The sequence below is a fragment of the Podarcis bocagei genome, assembly GCF_964188305.1.
Source record: "Podarcis bocagei genome assembly, chromosome: Z".
Taxonomy (NCBI): Eukaryota; Metazoa; Chordata; class Lepidosauria; order Squamata; family Lacertidae; genus Podarcis; species Podarcis bocagei.
Window position 1 is genome coordinate 14,171,116 of NC_138140.1, and position 26,297 is coordinate 14,197,412.

General features: G+C 47.6%; 2 protein-coding genes across 5 annotated transcripts; one reads left to right on the forward strand and one right to left on the reverse strand.

Moving 5' to 3' along the window:
* The first annotated feature begins 62 nt into the window (after positions 1 to 62).
* Positions 63 to 15,081, forward strand: PRPF4 (pre-mRNA splicing tri-snRNP complex factor PRPF4). Of its 2 annotated transcripts, none has more exons than XM_081179565.1 (14): positions 63 to 196; positions 1,362 to 1,539; positions 3,033 to 3,219; positions 3,322 to 3,409; positions 3,614 to 3,693; positions 3,921 to 4,014; positions 4,465 to 4,559; positions 5,010 to 5,068; positions 5,971 to 6,094; positions 8,757 to 8,846; positions 9,455 to 9,577; positions 10,744 to 10,851; positions 13,941 to 14,059; positions 14,486 to 15,081. In XM_081179565.1, the coding sequence occupies exons 1-14, from the start codon at positions 164 to 166 to the stop codon at positions 14,677 to 14,679; spliced, it is 1,572 nt and encodes a 523-aa protein (XP_081035691.1). In that variant the 5' UTR covers positions 63 to 163; the 3' UTR covers positions 14,680 to 15,081. The 2 variants fall into 2 exon arrangements, with proteins under 2 accessions (XP_081035691.1, XP_081035692.1); XM_081179566.1 differs by having other exon boundaries at positions 87 to 187.
* Positions 15,082 to 15,786: 705 nt separating this feature from the next.
* On the reverse strand, positions 15,787 to 25,895 carry RNF183 (ring finger protein 183). 3 transcript variants are annotated; one of them, XM_081180055.1, is made up of 4 exons: positions 25,712 to 25,889; positions 22,646 to 22,748; positions 18,012 to 21,915; positions 15,787 to 17,418 (listed from the first exon to the last, which is right to left on the reverse strand). In XM_081180055.1, the coding sequence occupies exon 4, from the start codon at positions 17,371 to 17,373 to the stop codon at positions 16,783 to 16,785; it is 591 nt and encodes a 196-aa protein (XP_081036181.1). In that variant the 5' UTR covers positions 17,374 to 17,418; positions 18,012 to 21,915; positions 22,646 to 22,748; positions 25,712 to 25,889; the 3' UTR covers positions 15,787 to 16,782. The 3 variants fall into 3 exon arrangements, with proteins under 3 accessions (XP_081036181.1, XP_081036180.1, XP_081036179.1); XM_081180054.1 differs by lacking the exon at positions 15,787 to 17,418 and having other exon boundaries at positions 18,012 to 21,912; positions 25,712 to 25,895; XM_081180053.1 differs by lacking the exon at positions 15,787 to 17,418.
* Between the last annotated feature and the right edge of the window lie 402 nt (positions 25,896 to 26,297).

The following is a 26,297-nucleotide window of genomic DNA, read 5'->3' on the forward strand; positions in this document are numbered from 1 at the left end:
TAGAGCGACCCGCTCGCCGGGATGGAATGGAAAGGCATCATTGGCTGTGGCGCTCCGCGAGGGCGGGGTTAGCCGCTGTGCCGGAAGTGTTTGTGGGGAGCCCGTTGTGTGCGATTCCCCCACTACAGAGCCCCGGTCTGAGAGGAGGGGTTGGGAAAGCGCCATGGCTGCGTCGCGGATCGCCGTGGTGAATAAGGCAGGGAGCTTGAAACTGGGATATAATGTGGTTTCTTAGTTTAAAAAACGTGTATCTTTTCATAGAAATGATAAAATGAAAAATCTGTTTGAAATAGACGCCAGTGTCTACTTATTTACTGCAGTGACTAACGTAACCTCACGTCGGTAGTAAAAGTTTTTAAAGCGTAACGGATTGTATCCAACTAAAGCTCAATTCAAGGTTGGACTCATTTGAATTAATGAATATGACTCGCTTGCGGCTGTTAATTTCAGTGGTTCTACTCTTTCAGTGGAGCTGAGTTGGGTGCAACTCAACGCTTCGGCTTCTGCCACAAAAGGCAGAATGTTATGCTTTAAGATTTCTAATATTTCTGCTGCATTAAAATAACAAGGCATTCTTTGCCACCTTAAAGACTAACAAACGTTGTTGTTGCAAAACCACCTATTAGAGTGGACTTGTAGTCCATGAAGATTATGCCAGAAAATGTGTATATATATGTGTGTGTGTGTGTGTTAGGATTGTATCCAGTGCTATCTCTACACAGAGCAGACCCACTGAAATGAATAGACATAACCAATTCAAGTTTTACTGGGCCCACTCAGAGCAAGATATGGATACATTCCTTTGCTTTTAAAGTAGCATGATACTCATGGACTAATATGACTGTTCCTGTGGAATATTTTATGTTAGTCACTGTAATAAATATATTACCAAACAGTATAATCCTTAACCATGTCAGCTCAGAAGAAAGTCCTATTCAGTTCAGTAGGGCTGACTCCCACAGAGGTGGGCTTAGGGTTTTAGCCTTAATGATTAACATTATGCTGGGATTCAAAACAAAATTGTCTCATGTACTGTTTGATGGGGTGGGGGCTGTCAGATATGGGCAGATGTCATGAGTCAGGAGTATAGGGGGAGGGGAGCTGGTTGCTGCCTTTTGGCCCTATTCCTTTTCAGCCTCCTTTTCTGCCTCAGTCTGGACTGCTCTCTGCCCCATGTCTCTTCCTGCTCACTAAAGCCTGTTGTCTCTTCTCCTTCTGACCATGCATCGCTGTCCCCCTGGCTCTGAACCTTCTTCCCCAGTTCTCTGCATCAAGCCAGCCTAGTGACAGCAGGTGGGGGGAAATGCACATTTGCTCTCTTACTTCTCCATGTAGGCTACTGCTGAGTTTCCTTCTTGCAGGGTTCAAAAACAAAGGCTTCAGATGAAGGGGATGCTCCTCCAGCCAAGAAAACCCCAATTTTCTATGGGAGCTTGGAGGAGAAAGAGCGAGAGCGTCTTCTCAAAGGGGAATCTGGGATGATGGGCAAGGATGCGGTCAAAGCAGCTATTGAGGCTGGCAACATCAATATCACCAGTGGTAAGAGATGGTAATGAGCTGACTGGGAGATGGAAGGGAAAGGATGGAGGGAAGAACTGCTAAGTGGGGCTGATAATTTGTTTAGAATGCTTGTAAGCAGGTTGTTTTCAGCAAATGCTCTCAGAGCTTGCAGTTCAATACTAAAATTACAATTAAATTAGGAAGTCCTTTAAAACAAATCACACTAAAGCATTACACAGCATAATGGAAATTAAACGAGATGCTGACATAAAACCACGTGCTGCAGTAGAACATTTTAAAAGTTTGTGCAAGCAAAGAAGGCATTCACCTGGTGCTGACAGAATGCCACAACTAAGAACCTGTGTCATTGTCCACCATACTTCCAAGGGTGGTAGGACCTAGAATAGATCTTAATGTTTGGGTGGGTTCATGCGGGAACAGGTAATCTTTCAACTAGCCTGGCCCCAACCCATCTGGGGCTTTGTAGGTCAAAATCTGCACTTTGGCTTGAGCTTGGCAATGAACTTTAATACAGTGTATCTCTTTAGGACAGGCAAAATAGGTTCCACATGACCAGTCCCATTTATTTGCTTTAACTGTAGTTTCCAAGCAATCTTCAAAGACAGCCCCAAGTACAGTGCATTGTAGTAATCATTCCATGGATAAATGTGACCAGGCTATCTTTATCCCAGGGATGCTATCAGTTATACATACAGTGGTACCTCTGGTTACAAACTTAACCTGTTCCAGAGGTCTGTTCGTAACCGGAAACCGCTCATAACATGCTAATGGCACCTCTCGCTGCTGCCACACCACCAGAGGGTGATTTCTGCTCGCATCCTGGGGCAAAGTTCGCAGCGAGGGGCATCTACTTCCGGGTTAGTGGAGCGCATAACCCAAAGAATTCGTAAGGGGGGTGGTTCGCAACACGAGGTACTACTGTAGTTCTTTACAGGAGAAAGCAAGCAAGAGACAAATCCCTGCCCTGAGGTCTTTATAATCTAAGTCTAGATAGGGGTGGTAAGGAGCAAAACACTAGATGAGAAGGAGTGTCACAGGTGGCAGCAGATCAATGTGGGTACACTCTGCTTAGGTTTCATTTCAGGGGAGGAAATGGTTGTTGGCTAGCTCCTGCCCATCTACAGGTCCTTTTTGTTCCCTCTGGATATAAAAATGTGTACTGCCAGTGGCCATAAGAGATTGTGCTCTCTTAACCGCCCCCAAGCAATACCTTAATTACATTGTGCCTTTGTATGAATTTTGATTTTAAGCCATTTGGGGAGCCACTTTTGGCAGAAAAGAGGGGTGTAGATCAAAGTCTTAAGCCACAGGCCTCACTGATAACATAAGCTTTGACCTGGACACTCAAGGAGCAGAGAGAGGTGACGCAACATATACCACATTTTGTTGCTCTTTGCTTGTGGCTTCATTGGAATGAAGCAAACTTACGAAGTGAGGGTCAAGTGTTGAGGCTTTGTAGGGTCCTGTTGGGGTTGTATTTCCTATAACTTTTGGCTTTCTACTATGATCAGGTGAAGTTTTTGACTTGGAAGAGCACATCAGCGAGCGCCAGGCAGAGGTCCTGGCAGAGTTTGAGCGCCGGAAGCGGGCCAGGCAAATCAATGTTTCCACAGATGACTCTGAGGTCAAGGCCTGCTTACGAGCCCTCGGGGAGCCCATCACACTTTTTGGAGAGGGCCCTGCAGAAAGGAGGGAGAGGTGAGAGAGGATGAAATTGACTTGCTCTCACTTCCTTTTCCAGTTCATTGATGTGACTCATATAAACAAAGGCAAGTTAATCTTCACTTTATTTTTCAACAGGCTACGTAACATTCTGTCTGTGGTTGGCACAGACGCATTGAAGAAGACCAAAAAAGATGATGAGAAGTCCAAGAAATCAAAAGAGGAGGTAATAAATTTTAAAGTGTATTATGAGTTACAGCAGCTCTGGGGTTTCAAATGGGAGTCTTCACAAACCCTAGGACCTTTTGTATGCACAGCTCACACTTTCCCACTGGGCTCTGACCTTTGCCCTTAGCTATAAATGTGTGCCCACTATACTAGCCAAGTCTCACAAGAGATTCCCATCCCTTTAATGTTTCCTTTCTCTTAGTATCAGCAAACCTGGTACCACGAAGGACCAAATACCTTGAAGACAGCCAGACTGTGGATCGCCAACTACTCTCTCCCTCGGTAAGGGGCTGGGATTCAGAAATGCTAATGCAAACATTGATGAGGCCTTGTATATCTGTTGTCCCTAACTAGAGTGGTGGTGATGGTTGAGAAATGGGGGATTTCAAACCCACCTCTAAAGACAGATGGCACATGGCAGAAGAATTGTCACCATTACAACTTGCAGGCCTCTGCAAGGGTTGAATATGGGCAAGACCTGGTTACATTAATTTTTGTCTCCTTCACAGGGCAATGAAGCGATTGGAGGAAGCCCGGCTGCTCAAGGAGGTCCCTGAGGCCACACGGACATCCCAGAAACAGGAGCTTCACAAATCTCTAAGGGTAAGTGGGACCCATCTCTGCTATGACTTAAAAGTTCTGGGCACTGGGCTGCTGCAACTCAGAAGGCCCCCGAGATGCAGAGGTTCAAATGAGCTTGCAGAAGGCTTCTGTGCCTCTGCTCCTCCTCAGCATAGTTCAATGGTAAATGCTTTGAATGTGGATGATCCCAGGTTGACTCCCTGGCATCTCCATCTCCAAGGACACCTGGACAAGGAAAGATTTCTGCTGGTTGCTTGGAATTCAGCTGCTAGTTCAGAGGACGTAACATTGCACTAAATGGGCCCAACAATTCAGCTCAGTAGAAAACACTACTGGGGGTGAGGTGGGGGAGCAGCCTGGGCAGGAAACGTCATCTCTTTTCTTTACCATCTCAGGGCCATCTCATTTTAGTGAGCCCGTCAGTGCCTCTGGTGGCAAAATAATATCTTTTGTTTTTTGTTTTTCTTTCAGTCTTTGAATAATTTCTGCAGCCAAATTGGGGACGACCGCCCTATCTCCTATTGCAACTTCAGCCCCAACTCCAAGCTCCTGGCTACAGCTTGCTGGTAAACTTTATTCTGCTTTTCATTATCTCCCTCACAGGAGAGGCTGCCTGAGCCGTTGAGGGCAGTCCTAGACTCATAAAATTGTAGCGCTGGAAGGGATCCCGAAAGTAATCTTGTTCAAGGCTGGCAATTAGCAAGCTCGGGAAGGCTATTGTGGGAGTATTTAGAAAGTGATAGTGCTGTGGGTGCATTTTATCATTTTGTTGAAGGTTGTTTTTAGACTTGCTATCTTCTGTTTTGTTTTTAGACTTGTTATCTTGCAACTGGCGTGTGTGTTGCTATTGAATTTTGCTTGGTGTTTATATGTTTATGATTTTTTTTTTACTCTTAGCTTCCTTGATTGGTTTTGTTTGGTTGGTTTTGTTTGTAAAACAGAAAGACAAGGGATTGAAAACATTTTAAGATAAAATAAAATGCCAGTCAGTTTTCCTTCTGCCTTTCCTCTCCCAGGAGCGGCCTCTGTAAGCTGTGGTCAGTGCCGGATTGTAATCTCATCCACACTTTGCGAGGTATCGTATCTGTTTCCCACCGCACCCATTGCCAAAGCAACCTGCTTTTCTCTTATCTTCCCTCAAATGACTGGAGCAATTATATGGCTGATTAGGAGCATAAGGCTACATGGGTGGGAGGCTATGAATTTTGAGAGTAGTGCTGTGCAAACTTCTTCCTCCCCCCCCCCCCCACCTTGGGCTTGGGTGAGATGGCATTCCTTTCTGGAAGACAGCCTGAACTCTAATAATCCGTGTTGGGAGTCATATCCTATAGCCCCACTGCTTAGCTGCTGACTAATTCAGGGCTTGGGAGCGTCAGGCCCGTGGGCCACATGTGGCCCTCACAGCCTCTCTGGCTCTTGGGACTCTCTTCAAACAGCAGCAACCCTGCTTGGCACCCTCCTTTAGTGTTTTTACTTGGGTGGAGTGTGTCCTTGAATTCTGATCAGGCCTGGAAGGAGACTAGAAATGGGAGTGTGAAGGCAGGTAGCCTACTATACAAAGGGAAAAGCTGCATTTGTTGCTCCACCTTCTTTTGCTTTTGGCCCCTCCGACTATTGGCATGCAGCCATCCTCCATTCAGGCCAGGTAGAGTCATTTTCAGAATTCAAGGATGCAATCCGGGCTGGCAGAAGACACTCAAGAAGGGCGTGAAGCAGGGGCAGTGAAGTGTGTGGCCTGAGGGGAAAGAGTGAATTAGTGTGGGGAGAGTGCCAAGGACCAAAGTGGAAGGCCTTGAGAGCCACATTTGGCTTACAGGGCCAAGCTTTCCCACCCCTGCTTTAGCACAAAAACTAAATTTGGAGTGATTCCCAGTCTCTTCGGAGCAATAGGATGAGGCCCAGACTCAGACAGAGGAAGCAAGCTTAAAATTGGCTGGCTCTCAAACTGTCTGTCTGTCTGTCTCGTCTGTTCCCAAGGGCACAACACCAACGTTGGAGCCATTGTCTTTCACCCCAAGGCAACCATCTCCCTGGACAAGAAGGACGTTAACCTGGCTTCATGCGCAGCGGATGGCTCTGTCAAACTCTGGAGTCTTGAAAGGTATGCCTGGGCCCAGGAAAATCAGTTGCCTTCCCTTCCTTATTTTATTGGCTGCTGCGGGTGGTAGAGAAAAATATTAAAGCAGCCCAGAGAATGGCTTCCTGTTTAACTTCCTTCTGCAACAAACAAAAAGCTAACACAAGTGACTGAGGCAGGGGCATGACTACACCGTACTTTTAAAGCACATGGCTCCCCCCAAAGAATCCTGGGAGCTGTAGTTTGTTACAAGTGCTGGGAATTATAGTCCTGTGCGGGTGAACTATAGTTCCCAGAGTTATTTTGCCATGGGTGCTTTTTGGGGCCTGATCCAGCAGTGCTCCTCTCTCCTTATAATGAGGCTTCTTTTCTGTGTTACTGTTTCTAAAGCTTTATAGAGACACTAGTTTGCTTGGCTTATTGGTTGTGCTCCCCGGCCCAAACTGTGAGTTGTGGGGTTCCCAGTTCTCCCTCATGTTATACTTGTCTTACATTTTACACCTCATGTCTTGCTATGTCCCCTGTTAGTAGCACCCAGACAAGCTGGGTTTGTTCCAACAGTCAAGGAACTGTGACTCTTGGGAAAGGGAGTTGATTTTGTCAGTGCCTTATCCAAGGAAACAGAGAGAGGGAGCGCAGATTTTTTAATTGGGCCTCAGGGAAGAGGTTTATTTCTGTCAGATACTGTTGCTGTGGGCAGAAGCATCAGTGGCGGTAAATTCACACTCCTTATCTCAGTCTTGGGTGCCTGTGAGGTCATAGAATCATATAATTGTCAAGTTGGAGGGGACTACGAGGGTCATTGAATCCAACCCCCTGCAATGCAGGAATCTTTTGCTCAAACTCATATTTAGTGATAAATTTTCTCCCACCTGTTGAACTCAAGACCCTCTTTTGCAACAGTGAGGGACCTGTGGCCCATGGGCCTGGCAGGGTACCTGATATGGCCCATGGGGCCATTTTTGCCAAGCCGCACCTGCCCCACCCCTGACATCTTGTATAATAAGGGGCAGGTAAAGACACGGCCACAAAAGGAACATGTAGAAGAGCTTTTAAAATGTGTTGTTCTGGGGCCACTCTGGCTTGTTATATTGATGTCAAATTCAAACCCCACTGGGTTAGGCTTCCTTCTGGAGTTCCCTGAGTTCCTTCACCTTTTATTTAAGAAAGTCAGGGTTGCGTGTACAGGACTGGATCATTCCAGCAGCAAGGGGGCTCAATCAAACTGAAGAGAGCAGCTACAGTAAGTGGAGCTGGTCTAGTAACTCTGATACTTGAGGAAGTATTAAGACTCCCCCCTGCCAATGCGGTTACTGGTTCACTATCCGATCGCTTTCTTTTGGAACACAGGGTTGCAGACCCATTGAAATGCATGGACATGGTTAACCTAGGTTCATTAATTTCATTGGGTCTGCAATGAAAGGAACTTAATTGAATACAACCCCATAGGAAGCTGCTTTATAGCAAGCCAGACTAATTGCCTCTCAAGGCCACTGTTGTCTGCTTTGACAGGCAGTGGCTCTCCACAGTTTCAGGTGGGAGGATTTCCCAGCCGTACTTGGAGACACCAGGGATTGAATCTGGGATTCCTTTGCCTGCAGAGTGTGTCTACCACTGAGCCACTACTGCTCTGCTTGGGCAGTCAGGGTTTTCCCTTCTGTTTCGAATGCCCTTTGATTACTTTAATATTTGTACTTTGCAGCCCTGGGAACAATGGGGAGTAGCCTACATGAAGCATCCCAAGCTGCCTGTGTATTTTTGCAGCCAGTCAGAGACAGAGACAGCATTGGTTTGTTTCCTTGTGAACTAGTTTTGCAAAGACCAATCACAACATATTTTAGGCTTGAAAGGCAGCAAGCATTGTACAAATCTTATAGTGTACTATAACTAAGCTGTTAATAAAGTCATTGGATAAAGCCAAGCTAGTCTGTGAATCGTTCAGTAACAACTGAAACCCTTTTCTCTTCTGGGCAGCCTTTGGGGGGGGTCACTTACCAGTGGTGAGTAGAGTAGCTACTGTAAATTTTACCTTCACACAGCAGATTAGTTTCTGTACACACACTCTGTCCTCCAGCCAGCCAGCTGGATCCACCCATCACACCTTCCTTTCTCATCTTCAGTATTGCTGCCTCTTTATTTTAGTTATTTATTTATTTTCAAAGTTTCAAATTGATTTTCCTAAAAAAAATTTAAGACAGACAAACAAACAAACATAAATCTCAACTGTATTTAAACCAATCTTAGTAACATTGTTAAGTGACTTCCTCGTATCCCCCTGGTTGAAATTCAGTGTATATTATTTTAACGGTTTTCCAAATCCAATATTCTTATAAAATTAACTTAATCACTTAGCACCTTTCTTTCTTCCCAGTTCGGCATTAAACATATTGATTCATCACATTACATATTTAAATCCTAAGCCTACCTGATATTTGCCAGTTTTTCCAATTAAGTTAACTTAACATATTTAACTAAATAGTCTTTAAATTTCCTGGTAATCCTCCTCCTTCTGGTCACGGACTCTTCCAGTCAGGTTGGCTAGCTCTGAAAAGTCCATCATCTTCATCTGCCAATCTTCCACTGTTGGTACTTCTTGTGTTTTCCAAACTGCCTCTTTATTTTAGTCTCACTTATGGAACAGCCAGCGCCATCAAAAATTTGCCATGAGATGTTATGTTTCTTTCAGTGATGAACCAGTGGCTGACATCGAGGGACACACAGTGAGAGTAGCCCGGGTGGCATGGCATCCCTCTGGCAGGTTTCTGGGCACCACCTGGTAAGTCAGAGGAGGGGGTGCGGTCCAAAGGGTCACATGTGGCACCTGGTCTAATTTCTTGTGGGTAGCAAGGAGGAGAATAAATAGGGAAATGATGTGATGGAGGGAGAGGAAGAGCAGAGAGCGGCAGAAAGGAAGAAAAGGGAGTGCCTTCCATTGTTAGTAGTCTCGCCACCACTGGCAATGCCACTGCCATGGGTTACCTTCAGAAGAATTCTGCCCTCGATAGAAAAACATATCCCCTTGTGATATGTTACTTCTTTCCACTCAGCCCAGCACTCATTACACAACACTGGAAAGTGAGAGGTCGGAATGGGAGGGAGCTGCAGTTGAAGATCCCAATACTTCCTCAGTGAGATTGGCAACTGAGCAGGGAATTGAATTATGTGTCCTAAATGCTCCTCATATCCCTGTATCAGTTGGCTGATTGTCTCAGTTTGTGGGGGCTAGGGGCAGATTAGATTAATTCCATGGTCTCAGCTTGGAGTGGAGATCAGGATAGACAATCCAGCCACCTGCTTGAACTTTGGGGGGGACGACCTGTTGGGGCCTTGTGAGATATTCACGTGGGTCTTTGTCTCTTCTCCACCCCCCACCCCCCGCTGCAGCTATGACCACTCTTGGCGCCTGTGGGACCTGGAGGCTCAGGAGGAGATCTTGCACCAGGAGGGGCACAGCAAAGGAGTTTACGACATCGCCTTCCATGTTGATGGCTCCCTTTCTGCCACTGGGTAAATCTACATGCAAGTCCTAACCCTCCCTGGGGGTGTCACTGAGCGAGTATCAGCCAGTCAGTAATGATGCTCATTCCTGCTAGTTCTAAAATGCCAGAAAAGAGAGAGAACTGGTTAGGACCAACAGAAGATCCCACACAAGTCTTCGCTCCTGGAGCTAAAAAGTCACAGGGTGGAAATTCTAATGAGGGAGGGGCCATAGCTTTGATAAGAGCGCCTGCTCTGCGTGGAGAAAGTCACAGCTTCAATCCCCAATGGTTATCTTCCTATCTACAATCCTGGAGAGCAGCTGCCAGTCAGTGTAGACACTACTGAATTAGATGGACCAATGTTCTGACTCATTTCAAGGAAACTTCCTTCGTTCCTAATAGCTTGACTGTATTCCTGAGTTTATACTACTCATTAAAATAAAAGTTTCAACTGTTTAGGGTAATATTAAGATTTGCCCCATCATTGTTCCTAATTTGAAAATTCTGATCTGGGCAGCTCTTGCTTTAGCTTGTTTGTAATTGAGTCGATCCTTGATTGTCACATAACTATGCTTTGGAACTCCCTGCCTATTGACATTAAGCAAGCTATATAGTTCTAGGCACCTGCTGAATCTTCTTTTTGGTTTGACAAGCGTACTCAGGTGCATAATTTAGTTACTTTGTTTTTAAAGTTCTGCTTATTTTTATGTGCGTTTATAATGCCAATGGCTTTTATGTATATTTGCTTTTTAATTGTTTTGTAGATTTTAGCTATGTTTCACTTACAGTTTTTGTACTCCTCTTAGATAACTTTTTGATTTAAGTGCATTATAGATATTCTAAATCTATACAAACAAAGTGTGCTAATTAGACTTTGCTACATGTGATTTGCCGGGTAGGTCAGATCTGGGTCCTGCTTGCAAAACCTTGGATCTGCAGACAGGAGGTGGTAGTAACATGGGAGGCAATCCAAGCTGTATTGCAGAAAGGCTTTGCTCCAGTTTAACAACTGTGGTTCACAGAAGCTCCTTTGGCTCCTGTTTAGTGATGTTAAGAGGCATCCCGCCTAGGTGACAACTAAAGAGGAAAGAAGATCCAAAGATGGCTTTAAGTGAAGTCTCTTATTCAGGGTGGAAGCACGGGAAGGGGTTTATGTGAGAAAAAGATTGTTTGATATTTTCCTCTTCCTTTCAGTGGCCTTGATGCATTTGGCCGCGTGTGGGATCTGCGCACGGGGCGTTGTATCATGTTTTTGGAGGGTCATCTCAAGGAGATCTATGGGATCAACTTTTCCCCTAACGGGTAAGAACCAATTTGCCATCCCCTCTTGGGGTGCAGGTCTTAATATTGACACACAGACAACTAACTTCTGCTCGGAGTAGATTAATTGAAATTAATGGAACTAATTTAGTCTGCATGCACACTATATATTCAAAGCACATTTCCCACCCCAAATCATCCTGGGAACTTTAGTTTTCCCCTCACACAGCTTATAATTCCCTATACCCTTAGTAAACTACAGTTCCCAGGATTCTTTGGCAGAAGCCGTGTGCTTTAAATGTATGCTGGGTACGTAGCCTTCCCCCCTCCCCCAATATATTTTGTACCGGCCACCTAGCGCACCAGCAGCCACCCTGTCAGGCCTGTTGGAGGCGGTGGCCGGCTGGGCCTTGGAGTTCCCCAACCTATTGGTACTGGGGGACTTCAACATCCATGCTGATGCCACTCCCTCCTCACAGGCTCTGGACCTGGTGTCTTCCATGGCGACACTAGGGCTCTCCCAGTTTGTTTCGGGCCCCACACATCAAGCAGGCCACATGCTGGATTTGATCTTTGGCGCCGGTATAGATGTGATCATGTCTCCCTCGATGAAGGTGCCATGGTCTGATCACTACGCACTGAAAGCCAGGATTGATTTTCCACCCCCACCCTGCTTAGGTGGCGAGCCAATTTGGGCTCGCCCGCAGAGGCTGATGGACCCTGATAGATTCCGTCAGGCCTTGCGGGACCTTGCTCCCCCTGGCGACTCATTGACTGAGCTTGTTGAGGGCTGGAATATCCAGCTCCTAGCAGCCATCGATGAGATCGCACCTAGGCGCCCTCTGCGACCCCGCAGAAACCGGGCTCCCTGGTTTACCGAGGAGCTTCGGAAAATGAAGCGGGACCTCAGACGGCTAGAGCGAGTATGGCGGGGTGCCCGTGACGGAGCCTCAAGAACATCTTATAGGGTTTTTATGAAAACCTACGAGATGGCAGTGAAGGCCGCTAAGAAGTCCTAGTTCTTGGCCTCCATTGCCTCCGCTAGCTCTCGCCCGGCGCAATTATTTAGTATAATTAGGTCTTTAACGTCCCTCGAAGGACAGCCAAATTTAAATAACAATTCGACACACAGCTGTGAGGCATTTGCGAGCTTTTTTGTGGAGAAGGTCCTGTTGCTCCGCCATGACCTCCCTGCCAATTTGGATACAATGAAGGAACTGGAGGCCCCTCGACTGTCCTCGGGTCCAGTATTGGACCACTTTGACCGGATATCCCCAGCCGATGTAGACAGACTCCTCCAAGCTGGAAAGCCCACCACTTGTCCTCTCGACCCGTGCCCGTCCTGGCTGATTAGAGCGTGTCCAGACGAGGTGTGGGCCCTCCTGGGGGATATCATCAATTTGTCCCTTGGCACGGGGACATTCCCAGGGGAACTGAAGGAGGCAGTGGTGCATCCGCTCTTAAAGAAAACATCATTAGATCCTTTAGATCTATCCAATTACCGCCCGGTTTCGAATAATCCATTCCTGGGTAAGGTGATTGAGAGAGCGGTTGCTGAACAGCTCGGTAGGTTTCTGGATGAAACATCTGCTCTCGATCCATTCCAGTCCGCGCTGGTCATGGGACCGAGACGGCTCTGGTCGCCCTAACAGATGATCTCCGCAGGCAGCTGGATCGAGGCGGGTCGGGGCTGCTGATTCTTCTAGACCTGCCAGCAGCCTTCGACATGGTCGATCACGAACTCCTGGACCACCGCCTTGCCGACGTGGGGATCCAGGGCACAGTCCTTCAATGGCTGCGCTCGTTTCTCTCTGGTCGGGGACAGAGGGTGGCGCTTGGGGGGGAATTGTCATCGCGCTACTCCTTGGTGTGTGGAGTGCCTCAGGGTGCGATTCTCTCTCCGATGCTTTTTAACATCTTTATGCGCCCCCTCGCCCAGCTTGTCCGGAGTTTTGGGCTGGGTTGCCATCAGTATGCCGATGACACCCAACTCTATCTGTTGATGGATGGCCATCCTGACTCGGCCCCAGATACACTGACCAGATGTCTGGAAGCTGTGGCTGGATGGTTACGTGGGAGCCGGTTGAAGTTAAACCCTTCGAAGACAGAGGTCCTCTGGCTGGGACGGAGCGATATGGGATTGAGGGGTCAACTCCCGTCTCTTGCAGGGGTGCAATTAGTGCCAGCATCGTCCGTGAAGAGTTTGGGTGTAATCTTCGATATCTCCCTCTCTATGGAGGCGCAGATTACAGCTATAACAAAGGCGGCATTTTTTCATCTCCGCCAAGCTAAGCAGTTGGCTCCTTATCTCTCTCGTCCTGACCTAGCCACTGTGATCCATGCGACGGTCACCTCCAGACTGGATTATTGTAACTCGCTCTACGTGGGGCTGCCCTTGAGACTGACCCAGAAACTCCAGCGGGTGCAGAATGCCGCGGTGAGACTCCTTACGGGGTCTTCGCTGCGAGATCATATCCATCCGGTGCTGTACCAGCTGCACTGGCTCCCGGTGGAGTACAGGATCAGGTTTAAGGTGCTGGTTTTAACCTTCAAAGCCCTATACGGCCTAGGACCCTCGTACCTACGGGACCGCCTCTCCTGGTATGTCCCACAGAGAAATTTATGGTCTGCAAATAAAAACACCCTAAAGATCCCAGGCCTCAGAGAGGTTAGGCTGGCCTCAACTAGAGCCAGGGCCTTCTCGGCCACGGCTCCAATCTAGTGGAACGCTCTGTCACAAGAGACTAGGGCCCTGCAGGACCTGACATCTTTCCGCAGGGCCTGCAAGACAGAGCTGTTCCACCAGGCCTTTTGTCAGGGCGTAGCCTGACCCCCTCCTCTGGCAATCTGCACAAAATTTTGCTTGATGGTTGCCATTAATTTGATTTTAATTTGATTTAATTAATTTTACAATGAATGTTTTAGAATGTTGAACTATTTTGATTGTTGTTAGCCGCCCTGAGCCCAGCTTCTGCTGGGGAGGGCGGGATATAAATAAAATTTTTTATTATTATTATTATTATTATTATTAAAGCTTTTTCATAATCATGTAGGATTATGAATAGGGCTGAAACTGGGAACAACCCCCTTGCAAGCAAACTCAAATTCCTCCTCTCCCGTACTTCTCATAGGTACCACATTGCCACTGGCAGCGGCGACAACACCTGTAAAGTGTGGGATCTCCGCCAGAGAAAGTGCATCTACACCATCCCTGCCCATCAGAACCTGGTGACCGGAGTGAAGTTTGAACGTAAGTCTCTGCAGCTGCTAAGGCCTTTCCCCAGAAACTGAGGATATATAATGGGCTGAAAAGTACCTTGTCTATGGTTTCCATGTGCAACATAGATTCCCAAGACATAGATATATGCCGCTCCCCATCCTCCCCAAATACACTGGCTCTTGAGAATAGCCTGTATGCTCTGTCACTCGCCCTCCCTCTTCCTGCATCCCCCCTGTTCCCTGCTTATGGTTGGCTTCTGGGTAAGGCTTTGGGGAAACTGGTAGCACTCTGGAAGTTATTGGACTCCCAACTCCCATCAGCCCCAGCCAGCATAGCTAATGGTCATGGACGATGGGAGTTGTAGTTCCTCACCCCTGCTGTAAGTGGTGAATCTCTATATTGCCTCCTTAGTCCTCCTCTTTACATCCTGTTATTTTTCTCTTTCCCGCCACCCAGCAAATCATGGCAACTTCCTGCTTACTGGCGCTTACGACAACACAGCCAAGGTCTGGACGCACCCAGGCTCATCCCCGCTGAAAACCTTGGCAGGACACGAGGGCAAAGTCATGGGCTTGGACATCTCCCTGGACGGGCAGCTGATCGCCACATGCTCTTATGACAGGACTTTCAAGCTTTGGATGGCAGAGTAGGGGGAAGGAGCATTTCTGCCGGATCCACAGCCAAGGAAGGCAGCCTGCTGTGACTCCCTGGGCCTCCGCCACAGATCAGGGCATGGCTTAATGCGCTTCTGGGATACTGCCTCCTCCTCACACCTGCACACCCTCTGGTCAGGCCAAGCTGAGTTTGAGAACGCCTTTCCTATTGCATTTTGCTGTAGTTGTGTACTCTCCCGTCCCTTCCCTGTGGAATGGGCTTGCATTGATTCAACACCACCAGTCTTTAGGAATACCCATGGTGCTAGCAGAGCTGGTAGGGTGGGTTGTTCTGGTTGTTATTTGGGAGTGGGGTCACAGCTTCTCACTCGGACAGAGACTTTTCTTGAAAAACGACACCCTAACATTAAAGCAGAGTAGCTGCTTGAAAATGGTGAAGCCTGTGTGGGTTGTGTTTTTGACACATTGTTTCTTGAGCCAAACAGCCTCTGGTGATGGGGTGCCTCCCCTGCCCCACCCCTCAGTGCTCAGCTTTCCTGTTATCACTCCTGCATTCATGGAATCATCAAGTTGGTAGGGACCTTAAAGATCATTAGCCCAAGAATGGTGAAACCACAGGCCCCCTAAGCCAGATGTGACCCTCCAGGCTTCCCTGCCTGGCCCTCAGGACTCTCCCCTGGCCACAACCCTCCGCAAACCATGTTTCACATCCTCCCTGAGAGTTTTTGCCTGGCAGGAATATGTCCTTTCGTCTGATAATACTCTTGCTTGCCTAGATGGAGGATATGGAAGGGTGTGTGTGGATATGGAAACTGGCCTGCTGCACAGAGGTAACATTTACATTAGCTGCCCTACTCACTTTTGCCTCACCCCACCTACCACCAGCATGTGGCGCTCAGAAGGTTGCCCAGAACAGAATGAGGTAATTGGGTTGGAAAAAAGATTTTCCACCCCTGAATTGGCATTTCCTTGTAGGGAAAGGCACTGCAGCCACCCCACTAATGTTCATTTTGTGTGTCCCTTTCCCAATCCACCCTGTCCATGCTAAACCTACCTCCTTGCAAGACCCAAAAGATTGCTTTGATCCTATTATCAGCCCCCACTCTTACAAGCTGATGCAATTTGAAACAAAACACTGCAGCATATATACAAAAGTTTTAATGTCACTGCCATTTGGCTCTCTAACCGTTAGTGCATACACCAGGAGAGAGAAAAAACGTTGAGCATCTGCCTTCATTTTTGTGCCTGCATGACTTGAGTACACAGAGGAGACCATCTCCAAGCCTGGACAGAGAACAGTGATGATCTGCAGCCTCGGTGGTTCCACATTCAGCAGTGCAGTCAGTGTTCTCTGGATGTTGGGAACTCTTCATTGGCTGCAGCAGAGGCATTTGGCACAGGGGAAGAGTCCGGTTTGGAGGGTCGGCATAGCTCAGTGGTAGAGTCTTACATGCAGAAGCTTCCAGGTTCAATCCCCAGAATCTCCAGGTAGGAATAAGAGAGACAGACCACTGCCTGAAACCCTGGAGAGCTGCCACTCAGTGTAGACAATATGGAGCTAGATGGACCAATGGCCTGACTTAAGGCAGATTCCTATGTCCTTTTACTCCAAGGAAGCTTGGGCCCTCCAGACGTGGTTACAGCTCCCATCATGACCAGAGATGATGGGAATTGGAGTTCAGCAACATCTGGAATGAGAAAAGCTCTCCTCTCCACACCTGCTATGTTCCCATTATCCATTTTCACCCTCTTACCCACTTTAGCCAACTTAAGAAGCAGTGAGTTTGTTGAAATGCTCCCACTGCCCTGTCATGTCCTCATCCGCATCCTTATTTTAAGGCTCACAAGTATCCCTCAAGGTAAAGTCCTGGGACCCACTGGTAGTGCAAACCATTTTGCTGTCTGGGGTGAACGACAATTGGCAGCCTCTCTCTCGTTCGATAGGCAGAATCTGACAGAGCTTTGAGTCTTAAATCATAATTCTGGGCGATGTCTTCCAGCACACTTGAGCTGACTTAGAGAACTCAAGGCAGGTTGTGTGGCACACACAAGCTAGTGCTCCCAACACTTTGCTGCTGCTTGCCAACCACCTCTACCCTGCTCCCAGCATCTTCCACCTGAGGAGGCTGCTGGTCCCTGTCACCCCCACCCCCAAAAGAACTGCCTGGTCCAAAAGATAGAGAAGATGAGTAGTAAAGTCACACTTAAGATGACAGCCATCAAGTAGGTGAAAATCCGGAGCTGGGGATTGCAGGCACACGCCCACATTGGGGAGCGGTGGTGGTTGGGCAGGGTTGTGGCGGCAGTGGTAGTGCTTGCCGGGCGGCTTTGCTCACGGTAGCTGTCAATGCTGGGGTCTGTCACTGGGCCCAGGTCCAAGGTGTAGACCCTGGGCTGGCGGAGGAAGTACCTGCTCTTGCGCTGCTCCTTCAAGCACAGCTGCCGGCCCTCCAGGATGATGTGGTTGGGCTCCAGGCGCAGCAGGCGCAGGATGGCCTCATTAGTGGGCAGCTCAGTGACAGGCTGGTCAGAGGGGAGGACGGTAGGGTGGCGGCAGAGTGGGCACTGCAAGCGGTTCTGAGCCAGGGACACCAAGCTGAGATGAGCCAGGCACTCAATGCAGAAGGAATGTTGGCACTGAAGGACCTTGGGGGTGCGGAAAGTGTTGTCGTATGGGTTCCAGCAGATGGGGCATTCGGCCTCCAGCCCCTGGACCTCCTTCTCAGCCATGGGGAGACCCAGTCAGCAACACAGCCTTCTTTGCTACCTAGGAGACTAAAAAAAACAATGGCAGGTGGAAGCTCAGTGACAGTAATCATACAGCAGCATCAATGCAGTGGAGCCTTTGGCCCATGAGATGCAACGATTGGCTTGCCATAGGGCCGTGCTTGCTGAGGCTGATGGGAGTTGTAGTTCTTCAGCATTGGTGGGGGTGGGGGGGACAAAGGTCCCCAACATCTGGCTTTTACAGCATCAGCAAATGCAAAGAGAGAGGTCCTCCGCCCAATTTGCAGTATGAAGTTTAAGAGTGGAAGCAAGCCCTTCTCTTGCAAAGCAATTGATAAGGCAAGGGTGGGAAGATAAACATCCACATCAGAACAGCCTGCTGGATCAGGCCAATGGCAATCTAGCCCATCCTCTTCTCACAGCAGCCAACCAGAAATACATGGGAAACTTTGCGCACAGACCATAGGTGTCATGGCTAGTAGCCATTGATAGCCTTATCAGAGGAAGCACACAGAGGCTTGTGCTATAGTGGTAGAGCCACTGCCAGTAGAAGGATCAATGCTCTGACTCTATAGCATAAAGGCAGCTGCCTGTGTCCTACACCCACCCACCCCTGCAAAGAAACAATACCCAAAACCTACCTTGCCTTGAAAAGCAGGAGATGTGGGCAGTATGGCCTCATCCTAACTCAATTCCATCCATGAACAATGTTGCTTTTCACACTTGCCAGAAGTCTGATGCATTCTCCTTCTGCTCCCTTATTCTTTCTTAAGATTGGTGAGCAAGTGTGGGTTTGCAGCGGGATCTGAACTGGTCCAAAATGAAGAGAGAGAGAGCCTAGGCAGGAAGATGCTTCCTTTGCTGGTGCTGCTAAACCAAAGGTGTTCGCTCTCCTCCTCCCATTCTCAGGGGACTTTGTCCCTTAGGCTGAGCTTGGCATTCTCCTCTGTCAGGTTGGTAAGCAGCTGTTGTTTACTACCAGGGCCTGGCAGCCAAGGTGAGAGAACTGGTGAAAGGCCGGCAGGGAAAGCCTCGGGCTGCCTTGGAAGTCAGGAAGCCCCAAGCTGACCTATTTTTCAGCACTGCTGCCATTGATTTTTAGGTACCTTGGTTTAGGAGCATGGGAGAACAATAAGGCATGCTCCAAGAGGCAGAGCAGCATTTGCCCTAAAATCCCAGCACAATTCTCAAACACCTTCCACCATCTCCTTCTAGTACTGAATTGTAGCTTCTAAACCCTGGTGGGAGGGCAAAAACTTCCCCCCTTATACATTGCAATGGACCATGGTGGAAACAGGTGGAAATGTATTATTTAACATCATTAATATACTGCTTGATTGTGCTAAAACCTCTAAACAATACATTCCCCCCCATTTTTTTTAAAGTTAAAAACAAAAGCATTTAAAGATAATTGAAACTAATAGTCAACAGATTAAAACATGTTAACATCAACATGCCCACATCAGCTTTCCGACACTAAAATGGTTTTAGCAGGCACCGAAAAGAATACCACAAAGGTTTCTCACCTGATTTCAATTGGCAAGGAGTTCCAAAGTGTATGTGCTGCCACAGTAAATGTTTGACTATTTGCAAGTGTGGAACAAGTATTCTGTGGAACTAGTAACAGTGCTTAAGTGGGCACATAGGAGATAAGGTGATCCCACAATAATAATAAAAATCTCCTGCATTTGTAAGTGATATTATGGTTTGTTTACTTTTGTGTGTGCAGAGCCCCCCCAAGCAATGAAGAGAATTTTAATATGAAAGAAAACACACAATAAAATACAATGAATCAATCAAAGCAATATAAAATGGTGAAGGAGCATGGCTTGCCGAGAAGCCTAATGGCAGCCTGATCCAGCATCTCCTATATGAAAGGGGCTAATTTATAGTTGAATGACTGCTAAGTAAAAGCATAAAAGGTAAAGGGACCCCTGACTGTTAGCGGACGACTCTGGGGTTGCAGCGCTCATCTCGCTTTATTGGCCAAGGGAGCCGGCATACAGCTTCCGGGTCATGTGGCCAGCAGGACTAAGCCGCTTCTGGCGAACCAGAGCAGCTCTCGAAAATGCCGTTTACCTTCCCGCTGGAGCGGTACCTATTTATCTACAGTGGTACCTTGGGTTAAGTACTTAATTCGTTCCGGAGGTCCATTCTTAACCTGAAACTGTTCTTAACCTGAAGCACCACTTTAGCTAATGGGGCCTCCTGCTGCTGCCGCACCGCCGGAGCCTGATTTCTGTTCTTATCCTGAAGCAAAGTTCTTAACCTGAAGCACTATTTCTGGGTTAACGGAGTGTGTAACCTGAAGCGTATGTAACCTGAAGCGTATGTAACCCGAGGTACCACTATACTTGCACTTTGACGTGCTTTCAAAGGTTTCAATGTTTGGCAGGAGCTGGGACCGAACAACAGGAGCTCACCTTATCGCGGGGATTCGAACTGCCGACCTTCTGATCGGCAAGCCCTAGGCTCTGTGGTTTAACCCACAGTACCACCTGCGTCCCAAGTAAAAGCATACTGCTCCTCAAATTTATCTTCAGAAAGGTCATGTTGTGGGGGGTCATAAAAATTAGCTGGCTAAGCAAGATTTACAAGAGGTGTTGAAGCGCATTGCCCAGTGCTGCATGAAGAGACTGGCAAAATACTAAATATCCTCTTATTACTCTGGATATGTGTTTGTGAACTGCCTTCATGCTCTCATCACACACAAAACTCCCATCATTCTGCTTCTCATTTGGAAGCCAGGCTAACACACATCCTGCCCCCCTCCCCCTTCCCCTCCGCTCTGGTGTCTCAACAAGGAGCAAGCCCACCCCACAAGCAATCACCCTCATTGGGATGGGCAAAGCCAATTGGCAAACCACTAAAATCCTTCCCTCCCTCCCCAAATTCCAGAGGTACCATCCTTTATCCATTGGCCATAATATACTGCAATGGAACTTCCAGTTTCAGAGGCAGTATACCTCAGACTATTAGTTTAGTGGTGCAGCTGGGTAACTGTAGTCCTTGGTCTTATTACCTCTGTGCATTGTTTCAGTTGCCAAAAGAAGAAGAAGAAGAACCTCTTCTCCTTTCCAACCCAAAGTGCTTTATAACAGTTCTACCTGCTCTGTCAGAGGCAGGATGGCTGAGAATTAGAAATTGAAGAGTGCTGTTGCACTCAGGTCCTGCTTCTGGGTTTTCCATAGGCATCTGCTCAGCAGCTGTGAGTGACCAGCCAGTGTTTTGGACAAACAGGATGCATATAATCCTCCAGGCTTGCTAGCTGCAACTCAATGGCAGAGTATCTGTTTTGTGTGCAGAAGATGCCAGGATCCATCTCCTGCAACATCTCCACATAGGACTGGGAGAGAACCCAGCCTAAAATCTGGACTGCTGCTGCCAGTCAGTGTAGACAATACTGGGTGTGTTTATTTCCAGGAATACAGCTGACTGGAACTGGGGTAGTACTCCTGATGCTACAATTCAAGTTGAAAGTTTCTTAACCTATAGAATCTTCAAAACCCAAGGAACAGTGGCTTCTGTTTTTTAATGCATGCCATCCAGACTCTCCTGTTACTCGGCAGCCACACTAGACATAGACAGGAAGGTGTCCTCTTCTGAGAGTGTTGGCGCTCCAGACACCTGCTCCTCAGCAAACAAAACCACTTTCCAAATACTGTTCAGACCTTACCAGGAGGACAAGGAAGCTCCCATTGGAAGCCACCAATTTATCCACTGCCCTATCAGCAAAGAGAACAGTATTCAAAATATCAGACACCAGTCTGGGAGTGAAGACTTGGAGGAGGAACTCTTCCCGTGCTCGTTTCATACCATTCAGCAGCACAGCAAGGTTGATCTTGGTGGCCAACCGTTTTCCATCCACAGAGCTCCGTGTGGACACCATTATGCCGTAAGGTACAAGACTTTGCCCCACATAAATCTCTGCAGCAGAGATATCACAGGTCCCATTTTCCAGGATGCCCCTCCAGGGAAGCCAGACACTACTTTGCTCGAGATACTGAAGTTTCACGGCACTCTCCTCCGTCAGGAGGGAAAGAGTTGCTTTGGTGAGGCACAGAAGTGTGCTTCTTGCATCACCCAGCCCAGCGGTGACCAGGACCCAAGGTTTGTCAGGATTTGTCCCTCCCAGCTGGCCACATATGTATTGCTGCAGAATCTGCCATGTAGTTTCTGGCTGGTTTGGGAAGAGAAGGCGAAGGAGTCCAAGCCGGCTTTGGGGCAATTGGTTCTTGGTGGGGCTCACAGCCCTGTAGTCATCCAAGGATAAGTGGCTGTTACCATGATGGAGCAGGATCACGGAAACAAAGACAAACACGAAGGCCAAAAAGGCAGCAAGGGAAACAGAAGGGAGGAAATCAGAGTCTTGCAGGTCTGGTGCAGGAGTTTCGGTAGAGGCAGAAGGAGCTGATCCTTCTCTGGCCTCCATCTCTGCACGCTTCCAGGGTTCACAATATGGTTCTTCAGGGAAGTTTCCACAGTCAAACAAATAGGTCTCCTCATCATCAACATCTTTCCACATCCTTTGCATGTCTTGATCTTCTAGCACAGAGAAGGAAAGGAAAGCTCAGAAGCAGGGTCTTAAAAACAACACACACACACACACACACACGTAAGCATAGCACTGAACGAGGTAGTAGAGACCTGAAATAGTATGGCTGTACCATTTCACTCTGAAGGGAGAGGGTCACATTTTGGAATGTTCCCTGCAGGTCCAAATCCAACATAGCTGGAACTTCTCTGCCTGCTGTGCTGACCTTTTATTTGTAGGGTCTGGATTGATGGATTGATTTTAATACAGAGAAGCATTAATAATCACCCCAGTGGCTGCCCTTGTCTCCAGTTTTTGTCCCCTTAAAACTCTACCCCTTCTCTGAGAGCCAGTGTGATGTAGTGGTTAGAATGCTAAACTAGGACATGCTTGGCAGGGGGTTGGACTCGATGGCCCTTGTGGTCTCTTCCAACTCTATGATTCTATGATTCTAGGACATGGGAGACCAGAGTTCATTTCTTCACTCAGTCATGAAGCCCGCTGGGTCACCCTGGGCCCAGTCACACACTCTTAGCCTTACTTACCACACAGGGTTGTTGTGAGAATAAAAGCAACAGGAGGAGAAGTGTGTATGCCACCTTGACCTATTTGCCTCTACCTAAAAACCATATTTGGTAGCGGCCATCTCAACACCTTGTGGTTGTGAGTTCCAAAGGTTTATTGCACATCACATGCAAAAGACAATGCCAAGAAGTTGCCACACCTACACCAGTGACTTACTTTCAGCTTGGAGTACAGACATGTCTTGAGCCATTCTCTGTATAGAGGGTCGTTTCCCACAAATCTTCATCTATAGGTACATCTCTCTTACATCTGGCACCTACTGAGTATGGAGAGAAGGAAAAGAGGAGAGAGAGTGGCCCAGTTAAATTAGCCTCTTGTAGCAAAAACAGCCAAAACCCCTGAGACCCCTTAAGAGACCAACACATTCTCTGTGGCAAACATTTGCATAGACAAGAGCCCAGTTTGTCAGATACACAAAGAAGGCTGCCGAGACTGAAATATAGGTAACTGCTTAATCCCAAGTCAGATGGCTGGTGCATATAGTCCAGTCTTCTCTACTCTGACTGGCGATGACTCTCCAGGGTTTTAGGCAAGGGTTTCTCCCAATCTTTACCTGGAGATGCTGGTAATGAGAGAGAGACATGGGAAAGTGAGGGAGTAATTTGGCTCCACCTTTCTCCTCCTTTCTCTGGGTGGTGCTGTGGGTTAAACCACAGAGCCTAGGACACTTGCTGGTCAGAAGGTTGGCGGTTCGAATCCCTGCAATGGGGTGAGCTACTGTTGCTCGGTCCCTGCTCCTGCCAACCTAGCAGTTCAAAAGCAGGTCAAAGTGCAAGTAGATAAATAGGTACTGCTCAGGTGGGAAGGTAAACGGCATTTCTGGTTCGCCAGAAGCGGCTTAGTCCTGCTGGCCACATGACCCGGAAGCTGTACGCCGGCTCCCTCGGCCAATAAAGCGAGATGAGCGCCGCAACCCCAGAGTCGGTCACGACTGGACCTAATGGTAAGGGGTCCCTTTACCTTTACCTTCTCCTCCCACAGGAGCAAAAATAAATTGTACTCTTTGGTGAAAGAACCCCAGCAGAAATTTAAAAATCACAACACATGCAGCAAAGCATGAAAATATAGGCTGTTAGACCTTTATATATATATATATACTTGTGAGTTTAAAAACTTCCGTCTTCCCCTGGCATAGACTGACAGCAAGTAAGAAGGCAGGTAGGTTGGGGGCTGGCTGAGGGCATGGTGAGATTGGTGGAGGCAGTGCTCTACATGCCAATGGACCAGCCTCTACTAACCCTCCAAGGAGGCTGATCAATGAGTACATTCAGTCCTAACTGGGAAGTATTCGGGGGCGGGGAGCTCCCTCAATTTAGGATTTCTGCCCCCCTCCTATTTTTGTATTTCTGCAAACAAGGGGGTTCCTCTGAACTTGTTTGGGGATACAACGCCTGCTTTCTTGCGTCTGGGTGTTGTCATGTGGCTATATAAGGATCGGCACTTGACTCTGAACTTTGGCAATAAAGTGAATGTGAGCACTGAAATGCTTATAAACTCTTATGATCTGTGATGAGCCATAAAAAAATAGGCCTGGCAGTTTTTATAGGATAATCTCAGAGAAAGGTGCCATTTTGTCTACAAAGTGATCAATAAACAGTGGCCACCCCAGTGAGGTGGGACAAAGTAGGCTAAAGGCAAAGTTTTAAAGAGGGAGAAAAATGAAGAGCTCTCTGCTGAGTTTCCATTTTTGCTAGTGTATATTCAATCATTTTAAAGCAATAGTTCTTCAGCTGCATGCACACTACCATTCACTTTTGCTCTTGGGCAAACACAGATCCCACATCTAACACCAGTGCTACACGCCACTCCAATCCCCATGAGCTGTAAGAGATTCCTGGGGCTCCAAGTGTTTACCCAAGGTTGTGTCTCCGTTGGGAAGATCGAGGCACAGCAGAGGTTAGTATCTTTAAGAAATATGTCTTATTAACACATGTTTACACCTGGATATCTGCCATGGAGGGGTTGCTGAACACTATACCCCAGGAGTGTCTCTCATTGCCCCTCTCATATCTTCAGCAAACTTGGGTCCCAAACAGCAGCCAGTCATGGCTCCTGGTACAGCCTCCTCCAGCCAGTGCCAAAGTGGTTCTGACCTCTACACACACACACACGCACCCCCCCACACACATAAAGTTCTGGCCTTCCCATCAGCTCATGGAGAACTAGCCTTTGCTCTCCTTCCTGGCACACCTCTTGCCAAAACCCCAAGCCTCCTGTGAAATTATACTTTTCCCTGTCACCTTAGCGCCCCCTCCTGTCACTCCTGTTTTGAACAAACCTGAGAACCTTCTTTGATGTATAGTACCTGGCCACTGTTTCATAATGGTTTGCAGTCAACCAGCCAGGCCAGACTGGTTTGCATAAGCTGGCCCATGGATTCCTTTTCTGACACAGTTCTGTAGCCTGCATTTCCCATTCCTATCCCAGACATTAGCTTGCTTGCTTGCTTAATTAATTTCTTGGGTTTAGGGGGGGGGTCTCCCTCTGACCTAACTCTTAACAATATTCATCTAGCCATCTTATTGGGAGGGGCTGTAGCTTAGCAGAAGAGCATCACCATTTTGCATGTAGGAAGTCCCAGGTTCAGTTCCTGGGACCTCAGGTAGGGCTGGGAGACACCTCTGCCTAAAATTCTGGATTGCTGCTGTCGATCAGTACTTGGGCTAAAGCAGGTATCCTGTGTTCCTGGAAAGCACCATAGCTCAGTGGTAGAGCATCTGCTTTGCATGCGGAAGGTGCCAGGTTAAATCTCCGATAGCATCTCCAGGTAGAGCTGAGAGACCCCCCCCCACCCCACCCAAACGAGGCTCTGGAGAGCTTCTGCTGGTCAGAGTAGACAAGGCAAGCTAGATAAACCAATTGTCTGGCTCGGACTGAGGCAGCTTCTGATGTTCCTCTGTCTGCAGCTCAGACAATGCCCATTAAAAGCATAGCTACAGGCGCTTGTGCAAAACCTGATAACCTTATCTGCCACCCACCCCAAAAATGATGTCTGGTTTTATTTACTGAAAATATTTGGGATCGCCTCTTGTCTTCATTCTTGAGATGTTTAGACTCTACTTTATGCTTTGCTGTATGCGCAAAAGTTGGCAAAAGTTCTCAGATTCCTGGCACTTTCTAGATTTGCAAGAAACATAAAATGGTTCGTTCCCCACCACCTCTCCCCAAAAAAGTTATTATAGAACCAAGGAGAACAAGTCTTGAAAAGGAGCAAATACTTACAACCCTTTCCATGTACAAATGGGGTACACTCCACTCCCCCACAGAAAGGTTCCCTTGTTGCATTTCAGGTTGCCCACTGCTCTTTCAACTTGGCATTGCCAACTTCCCTGCAGACACCTCTCATCTGCATACAGGTAGATATTATCACAGGTATGCAACTAACAGAAGATCTCCTCCCTCCAAGGCACAGTTTTCCCCAGGTCCTAAAGCTAGTACGTCTTCGTTTTGGGCGTAACACATAATGAGTGCGTACAAGCCAGGGCTGAATTCATTTGTATAGGTTCTGCAGAGAAGTCACACCTGGCTTGATCTCATCCCAGCAACATCAGAAGCTACCTTACAGGCCTATTGTTCCATCTAGATCCACATTGATTAGCAGAGATTCTCCTGGGTTTTGAGCAGGAATGTCTCTTATCCCGACCTGGAGATGCTGAGGATTTAACCTAGCACCTTTTCAAATGTGAGACATGTACTCTGTTACTAAGATACATGCAACTGAATACACTACAGCTAAGTCCCTACATGCAACCTATTATACACTGTGTGTCCTCCTACTACTGTGCTCCTGTGCAAAAAATTTAAATGT

Bases quoted from the DNA above. Each gene is read 5' to 3' on its own strand.
- PRPF4 (XM_081179565.1), top strand. From the start codon at position 164: ATGGCTGCGTCGCGGATCGCCGTGGTGAATAAG. The intron at 9,578-10,743 runs GTAAATCTACAT...TCTTCCTTTCAG, and splicing joins GGCTCCCTTTCTGCCACTGG to TGGCCTTGATGCATTTGGCC. The intron at 10,852-13,940 runs GTAAGAACCAAT...TACTTCTCATAG, and splicing joins ATCAACTTTTCCCCTAACGG to GTACCACATTGCCACTGGCA.
- RNF183 (XM_081180053.1), bottom strand. From the start codon at position 22,715: ATGAAGATTTGTGGGAAACGACCCTCTATACAGAGAATGGCTCAAGAC. The intron at 21,916-22,645 runs GTAAGTCACTGG...TCTCTGTGCTAG, and splicing joins GTCTGTACTCCAAGCTGAAA to AAGATCAAGACATGCAAAGG.